The sequence below is a fragment of the Diceros bicornis genome, chromosome 16, assembly GCF_020826845.1.
Source record: "Diceros bicornis minor isolate mBicDic1 chromosome 16, mDicBic1.mat.cur, whole genome shotgun sequence".
NCBI lineage: Eukaryota > Metazoa > Chordata > Mammalia > Perissodactyla > Rhinocerotidae > Diceros > Diceros bicornis.
Window position 1 is genome coordinate 18,837,680 of NC_080755.1, and position 8,575 is coordinate 18,846,254.

The 8,575-nt window shown below is 47.9% G+C and overlaps 1 protein-coding gene across 3 annotated transcripts; it reads right to left on the bottom strand.

The window, feature by feature from the left end:
• Positions 1-556: 556 nt before the first annotated feature.
• On the bottom strand, positions 557-7,969 carry ZBTB14 (zinc finger and BTB domain containing 14). Of its 3 annotated transcripts, none has more exons than XM_058556898.1 (3): positions 7,664-7,969; positions 5,171-5,254; positions 557-3,776 (listed from the first exon to the last, which is right to left on the bottom strand). In XM_058556898.1, the coding sequence occupies exons 2-3, from the start codon at positions 5,171-5,173 to the stop codon at positions 2,430-2,432; spliced, it is 1,350 nt and encodes a 449-aa protein (XP_058412881.1). In that variant the 5' UTR covers positions 5,174-5,254; positions 7,664-7,969; the 3' UTR covers positions 557-2,429. The 3 variants fall into 3 exon arrangements, with proteins under 3 accessions (XP_058412881.1, XP_058412883.1, XP_058412882.1); XM_058556900.1 differs by lacking the exon at positions 7,664-7,969 and adding an exon at positions 7,488-7,524; XM_058556899.1 differs by lacking the exon at positions 7,664-7,969 and adding an exon at positions 6,664-6,945.
• Positions 7,970-8,575: the final 606 nt, after the last annotated feature.

The window sequence follows — 8,575 nt, forward strand, 5'->3', positions numbered from 1 at the left end:
GTAAAATTGAAAAAAGTAGGTGATTTTTATATAATGGAAAAGTGGTAATGTTGACATTAGAATTTCCTTCCCTTTCACAATGCAGATTCAGTGTAAGCACATTTCAGAATTAACTCCCTGTGATGGGAGGTACCTTGAACTGTCTAACATGATGGCTTCACCATCCAAGAGACCACTAAAGCCAGCTGCATGGAGAGTCAGTCTTAATGACCAGAAAACAGGACAGCTGCCATGTCATGACTTTGTTGCCACTAAGAAAACATGCACCCTAACAACATACAATCCCAGTACTGATGGTAGAAATTAGAACACAAATATATTTCTCATGCAAAATAGGACAAACGGTAAATATTTACATAATACAAATAAAGTGCTAAAAATTAACCTTTCTTTTTTTGGGGTACCACTGTGATTATGTGGTTTCAATGAGGGTTAACACTACCACCTATTTAACTTGCAACTCTGTAAAACTAGGATGAAGATAGTATAGAAAATGCATGTTGGTAGAAACCCAGATGTGTGAAAGGTGGCTATGAAAAAATGGAAACAGGAATGATAGAAGTATACTTTCTTTTATGTACAAAAACGAAGGCCCAAAAAATGGTTTGCTGAGTGGCTATCAACAAGATGTTAAATTATTTTTCCTTTGCTTTGGTTAAAACAGCCCAGGAACAGCAATCAGTTCCCCTTATACTAACAGTATATAAACACAGTGACAGGACTATTCTTAGGGCAGAATAAACAACTTTTAAGAAAAGAAATTAAATTAATTTTAAACTAAATTAAACATTTTACCAATAAATAAGGCTCTTAAAAAGGTAGCATCTTCATCCTACAATCTTGGGCATAACATATACATCAAGTTAAAAAATAAAATTTCTCCCACAATAGTAATTACAGGTGTTAATGCAACAAGCTATGAAATGAAATTACTTTAATGTATCTTAAAAAAAAATCCTAGCAACCAAAAATAAATTTTAAAAATTGACATTTTTCTAAAACTGTACACTCTAAAATAACCAATATTTTATTACAGAATATAATTCAAATTATTGTTGGTATTTCAATATATTCCTAAAGAAATGATAAAAAATTTTCGTACACCAAAATTGGAAGTGTTTATAATTCTGTTTACAGCTATGAAAAGGCAATCAACTTCTACTTAAAACTGTAACCAGTGATGAAATATATTTCAGAAACATAAACATTTGGTCTGACAATCTTTAATATTGGTTAAAAACAGACTGATGTTGGTTGCTGATGGAAGTTATTTTAATCCAATGTGCAAAAAAAGTGCAGCTGTCTACTTTTACTTGAAATACATAAGACCAACACTTCTATACTATTTACACACTTAAAAGATTTTAAATGTACTAATTTAGGTAAGGATATTGCATCTCCTTTATGGATAAATTGTGTGCTGCACAGGGCCCAAAAGCATGATGACATCATGTTAAGTTACACATATGTATCTGAAGTGGCAAAATTAGGCAAATGTCCTAATTTTGATCCTAAATAAAAATTCAATTTCAAAATCAATTAAGAATTATTTTGATCTAGAAAATCTTGGAATCGTTGCAAATGTGAAAACCTTGCCTCTGAGAGCCAGGTTCTTATGCACCCTTTTCTAATCTGCTCACCACTGGTCCACTCCACAAACCCCATCCGTTGCAGAGTAGCAATGCCCCAAACAATAGGAACGCGAGAACTCAGCCCTCAGACCACCAACATCCCTGTGGGCTTGCTCCGCCATCAGGACTTGCGACTACATCTTTTGGGGAAGGGACAGGCAATCAAAAATGGATAAAGAAACACTTCAGCAAAGCAACCATTACTTGTCCACAAAAACCGTGAAAAAGAGTGATATAAAATTAACAAACCAATTGTAAATCTAAGACCATTCTGCATTTCCAGAACTTGTTTTCATATCTGCGCAGTGTTGTTGGCCAACCACCCACCAATATTTTCTGCATCTACATGAAGTACTTTTATTAAGTTATTAAAAATGCCGTTTTGACCATAAGTCACTTGTAATTGTGATGATTAGGAAATCAATTTACTCAATTCTCACTCTATGCAGTGCACTCACCAGTGCAGCAAGTGTAGAGAGGAATTAAAAATGGACTGAAAGTCTCTCACTTCTGTACTGGACACAGGAGTTCTCAAATTAAAATCATAAAAAAGAGGAGGGGGGCTTCCTGGCAACAATAACACCAGACACCAGACAGGACAGTGAAACGGTTTGGCCAGAAACAAGGAATGTTATTTCCTTGAAAAGTTTTAAAAATACCTAACCAAGCACTGCCTTAAGTCCAGTGAGTATAATGCTTGTAAGTTTCCACAAAAATACAGTGACTGGCGTTCCTGTATTACGAACAATGCAATCTCAGTCTCCACGGCTCAGGCAAAGTGTTCCTGTCCCGTCACCTCTAGCTACAGGCTATTGTTTCCAACTGCTGCTCGGCCTCAGCAGCCATGGCCGCCGCCTGCAACTGTTCTGTCTCGCTCTGGATGGCACTGGGGGTCACCTGCTTCCTTTCACTGTGCATATTGTTCTCGTGCCTTTTCAGATCAGAAGCCTTGGCAAATGCCTTGGTACAGGAGCCACACACAAAAGGCTTTTCCCCTCTGTGTCTTCGTTCGTGATCTTTGAGGTGGGACTTGTGTTTGAAGGCTTTGTCACACATGTGGCAGGCGAACGGTCTTTCATTACTGTGGACCCTCTCGTGCTTCTTTAAGTCTGGGGCGCGAATAAATGATTTCCCACACACCTCGCAACTGTAGGGCTTGTACCCCGTGTGGATTTTCAGGTGTTCTTTCAGGTGGGCCTGTGTGGTAAAACCTTTTGTACACATTTCGCAGACAAACGGCCGGTCCGCCGTGTGGAGTTTTTCATGTTTCCTCAATCTGCCTTCGTCAGAAAATGTCTTCCCACATGCCTGACAGGCGATCTGCTCCCGATGGTGGCCGTAAAGCAAGTACTCGAACTTCATGTCACTGGCAGCCGTTGTCCAGCCTGGCGTCTGTTCGTCTTTCACTTCACTCATTCCATCATTAAATGTTAAGGCTTGAGGGGTCTGGGACCCCAAATCTTTCGATTCTGGGGTCTCCATGGATTCTACTTCCTGGCCGTAGCAATTTACTTTTCGAACTTCCTCGCTCCCCAGCTCTTTCAAGATCGCTTCCTGAACCCTGAGCGTAGTCGTAGGTGACTTGCCGTCCTCCTGACTTGGGGGGGTGCCTTCTACCGTGTCATCAGAAGGACTGTCATCCTGATCTCCAATCTCCTCCACATCATCATCCTGAGTGTCAGCAGCATCTCCGATGGGGCGATTTATTTTGAGGCAATACTTACTTTTTGATTGGCCATTATTTTCATCAGGACTAGATACATCACGCTTCTGAGAACAGAGTTTATCCAAAAATCGGATACCAAGAATCTGACCCGATGACATCATTAAGTTAACATCTTCCTTTTTCACAGAAATCTTTGCTGTGTACATGTAGTTCAGGACCTCTTCAAATATATCAGAACGGAGAAAATCTATTTCTATTACTGAAGAGCTATCCACCTCAAGCTTCTTGAAGAGCTTTTTAAAGTAGGTGCTACAGGCGGCAAGAACACACCTGTGTGCTCTGAATTTCACATCTTCAACCACAATAGCAATATCACAAAATTCTCCTTCTAGGCGTTGTTCATTTAGTGTTTTCAGAAACAGAGTTTTATGATCATCGTCATTATATTTAATGGTTTCAGACATACTGATGAAAAACTCCTACAAAAAATTTTTAAAAAGAAAGTTTGGTAATTACGAACAATACTTTTCCATACAGAAAACACAGGTAGATTTTCATTTTCTGATCAATTTTTGATACCTAACAATTTTTGATACCTAACAACTTTTTTGAAAGTCAATGATAGGAAGGGTTCGGAATATGAGTAGAAAAGACTGATCCTAACTTAGGCATTTCCACATTGTTACTTCTATGTATCTCCACTTTACTAAGTATTTGCCTCGTTATAACAGCAGCAACTTTTACTGAGCACATAATACGTGCCAGGCCCTGTTCCATGCGCTTTACATGTCTTCACAAATGTAACGATCAAATAACCTTACGAGACAGGTATTACAGGTATTTTATAGACAAGGTTAGGAACCTGCCCAATATTATAGGTATTTAGTGGGGAGCTGGGACTCCAATCCAGGCAATCTAGCTCCAAAACTTGTACTTCCTGACAACATTATTAGAAGTAATAAGGACAAATAGCTCAGCTTCAAGGTTTCAGAAATAGGTTTGAGGCACAAATCCACTAGTTCTGTCTGTTGCATCTACTCTAATTTGACGTGGAGGAAGAGTGAGTAAAAGGAATAACAGTGCTCAGGGTTCTACTTCCTTCACAGAAGAAACAAATCACTGTTGCAGAACTAGCAAGAGATATCACTGCCCAAATATTCTACTCAGTGTTGTCTTCCAGTTTTTCCACACCAGTACTGGGCCACTTCTGAATGAGGGTTAAGGTTTAACAGGACCCTCAGAAAATCAGATGACATTTGGGAAGACAGTGACGAGCGGCTTCATTCCCTCTGGATGCCAGTCTATCTGCCATCCAGATAGAAGTGTCATCAAGATGGCATGCACTTGACAAATGCTGCAAGTATTTTATAAGCAAAAGAAATTTAGAACTGACATGAAGGACATCAGTCACCATGCAAAAGAATTCATATTTTTAAAATAATGTGTTCTACATGTTTTCTTTTCAAAAACATTGTGTTCTTTTCTTTTTTTTTTTTGGTGAGGAAGATTAGCCATGAGTTAACATCCGTTGACAAGCTGAGGAAGATTGGCCCTGGGCTAACATCCATGCCCACCTTCCTCTACTTTATATGGGACCCTGCCACAGCATGGCTTGACAAGCAGTACATTGGTCCTTGCCTGGGATCTGAACCTGCAAACCCCCGGCCACCGAAGCAGAGCGCGCAAACTTAACCGCTATGGCACTGGGCCGGCCCCAAACACTGTCTTCTTTTCATTCAACATAATATAAATATGAGGAAAATACACATTTCTCCCAAAGAAACTGAAGTGCTAATGTGTAATTGAAATATATATATTTTAAAGCAAAGACCAAACCATGTTTTCAAGATTTAATATCCAAAGTTATAGTTACCATGAACAACTCAGGCTATTATCTTAATGCTTTAAACACCAAATTCTTCAGATCAGAATAACTCTGATCAGGGACACGCCAGTCCTACAAGAGAAAAGGACATACAAGAGTAAGGTAGGATCTTCCTCTATCCCAATTCTGAACAAAAATGTTTTCAATAATTGATTTAAAAAAATAGACTTTCCTGTCTTGTCCTGCCATTTACACATATACCCATTTTCAGGTTCGGAACAGACTGGGGGAGGGGGTGGCTGGCAGCATCAGGTCCAGCTCTGAGCAGATGGGAACGAGAACATAATGGCTGCAGCACTCAGTGTGGAGGGGCTGTGTACTGGGAATGGGAAGGATGGGTTGGACAACCACTAAGGAAGTTTTACTCACAAAGTCCATGTCCGTGTTTGTAGAGATGTTGACAGCTACACAGACACAGAAAAAGCCAGTAAGTGCCTAACCCACCATTTCCTGCTAGGTATGTAGCCCTCCACATTTTTCTCTAGACTCGTATAAACACAGAGACTTTATACTTCTCATAAATATAGAGAAAGTTATAGAAGTACACACACCCAAAAGCTAACACTGGACGAGAGGGAACAGAAGCTGCTTTCTCCTTTCCACACTTCTGTGTGATGTAGCACATCACCTAAGCTACACTGATCTTTAAGCCTGCATTTGAGAAATCCAGGCGTTTTCACCTCTATGCCTACAGGGAGGCTCAAAGAATTCTAGTTTTTTTGTCAGTTTTAACTCTTACCAGAGGGACTCCATCCTGCAGACTAATATCCTGAAAAACAAAGTTTCCTCTCCTGAACAGTGACCACACAAACAAACTTGAGTGTGACAGGACTAAAGGATTGAGCTGCAATAGTCTTACACAAAAACTGTGGTGCAGGACTCGAACCTAGAGACCAGAGTCCTGAAAACCATCCAAATTTCCCTCTCCAGAAAAGCGAACAGACCAATAAGCTGCCTAGCAAGGGTTTTCTTATTTGCAAAGTGAGGTATGGGCAAAATTATTTCTAAAGCTGCTTCCTACTCTGTTCCCTACATGCACCCCGGCCTGCAGTCATTCCCTAGAGAAAGCAGCCAGGCAAAACCATCCTACCGGGTCACTGTCTACTGTTGTCAGTAACTTTCCCCAGGGCTTGTAGGATAAAAGTGCACATGGACTAACGGAGAGGACTGGACGTCCAGTACCCATGGCAACATATCACTGTGCTGAATTTTCTTTTTGGCCAGTGTGTTATTCGGTCCCCCCTCTCTCAAGATATCTGAGAAGCATTTTTTTTTTTCTAGTGAGGTGTTCCAATTGGTAAGTTCAGGTGAGTCAAACTGGAAGATACCCGTTGCCAGTATCTGTGTAGGTGGAGGGAAAGACGTAGCCCCAAGTACACCTCCACAACAAAGCTGCCCCTTTATTACGGTTCTCCAAACGCTGGCGCGCCGAGCCGCCGGTACAAAGGCGGGAGCGGGGGCTCCTGCAAAGCCAAACTTACATAAGCAGCGGCAGCCGCCTCCCCTACCCCGGAGCAGCCGCGACAATGGCGAAGACAACACTTCCCTGTCGAAAGCTCGCAACTTCGGGATGGGGAGGAAGCGCAAGACCCGAGGAGCCCTCAGAGCCTCTCCAGGCCTCGCGCTCGTTTCTTTCAGCCAGGGAGGTGGGGGAGTGGATAAGGCCGTTTGCATTCTTCCCCAAACAAAAGCCCCCGGCTCGGCGCCCGGAGGTGAAAGGGCCGCTTTCCCTTTCATAATCAGGCTCCCGGCGCGGGCTGGGGCCCGCGGCTCGGAGCGCGAGAGGGAGGACCCACGGCGGCGGCGAGCGGGAGCGGGCGTGCGGCCGGGCTCCGCAGCCCCGCGCCGCGCCCCGCGAGCCCGGAGCTCGCGCCCCGCGCACTCCCCGGCCGGCTCGCGCCGGGCCCTCCCCCGCCCTCCCGCGGCCGGGGGCGGGGACGGCGCGCGGCCGGCTTCCCGAGCTCCGCGGGCGCACCCGGGAGAGCGAGCGCGGGGGTCCCGGCCCCCTCCTCCGCAGGCAGCTGGGGGCGGCGCGGTGGAGCCCGCGGCTCGGAGGGGCGGCGCCCGGCGGGCCGCGCTCGGCGCCGGGGCCCGGGCCGTCCCCACCCCCACCGCGGTGCACTGCGGCGGTGCGAGCGGGGGCGGCCATGAACTCCGCCGCCGAAGCTCGGCGAGCGAGCGCGCGCGCGGGGCCGCCGCCGCCGCCTGGCCGCTGCCCGAGCCCGCTCGCCGGCCTGCGCGGCCCCCGGAGCGCCCTGTCCCCGCGCCTGGCCCAGCCCCGGCCCACGCCCGGCCCCGCTCGCACCGCGCTGTGCAGCTGGCGGCTGCTCGCACATCCTGGAGCTGGCTGGTGCCCCAGAGCTCGGCGAGAACGCGCTTCTTCCGGGCAGCCTCGCCGCGCCAGCCGCCGGCCGCCCCCGCGCCCCCGCGGCCGCCTCGCGGACGGCCGGGGCCCCTTCCGCACCCCCAGCCCGCGCTTACCTGCAGCCTGGCACAGCCACAGACACTCGCCGTGGGCTCCCCACGCTCACTGCACGCAGGCCGGGGACGGGATGGACGCGGGGCGCGGGGGCACGGTGGGTGGCAATGTGTTTTGAATTTTTTTTTTTTTTTGGAGTTTGGGGAGGGGGCGGGGTAGGGGGGAATCGTGCACGTCCCTGATGATAGCAGCCCTCCTCCTGCACGAGCACAGAATGTCTAGCCGGCCGTGAACACCCCCACCGGCACCCCCCCTTCCCGTGCATGCGCGGTGCGGGCTGGGGGGAAGGCGCGCCGCCGGCTTGCGCAGGCACGGAACCCGACCGGGCCTCTAAATGGGTGAGCAAAGAAAGGGTTAATCCGGGACCTTGTTACGCTTTCGTTGGAGTCTACGGGGCGGCCCCTGGAGGGCCCTGGCCTGCGCACGCGCGCGCACGCGCGCGGCTTGGGGCGCGCGAAGCCCGCGCGCGGGAGAAGGGGGGTGGGACAGGGGCGGGGCTTCGGTAGCCGAGGAGCATATGCACGAGCGCCGCTGGCGGGCACCCGCCCCGCCTGCAGCTCCCGCCTTCCGCTCGGACTCTTGAGCTCCCGCCCGCGCCTAGCGCCGACACAGCGCCGGGGACGCGGGAGCCCGGCGCTCCCGTGCGTGTGCATGTGCTTGGGGGCAGTGCCGCCTCGGGCGCGCGCAGGCCGGGCGCTGCGGCTGCGGGGCTCACCCGGGACTCCAGGACGGGCACCGTCACCCTCCGTACACACAGCCGCCACCGAATCGCGCACTCGCGGGCGTTGGGTGACTGGTGTCGCTGCCGTATATCGGGGGAGTGGTAGGCGCTCAATAAACGTTTGCAGAACAAATGAAAAAAGTGACATCTTTCATTTGGAGTGTAAGGGACGACCCCGCAGTTACACATGAGA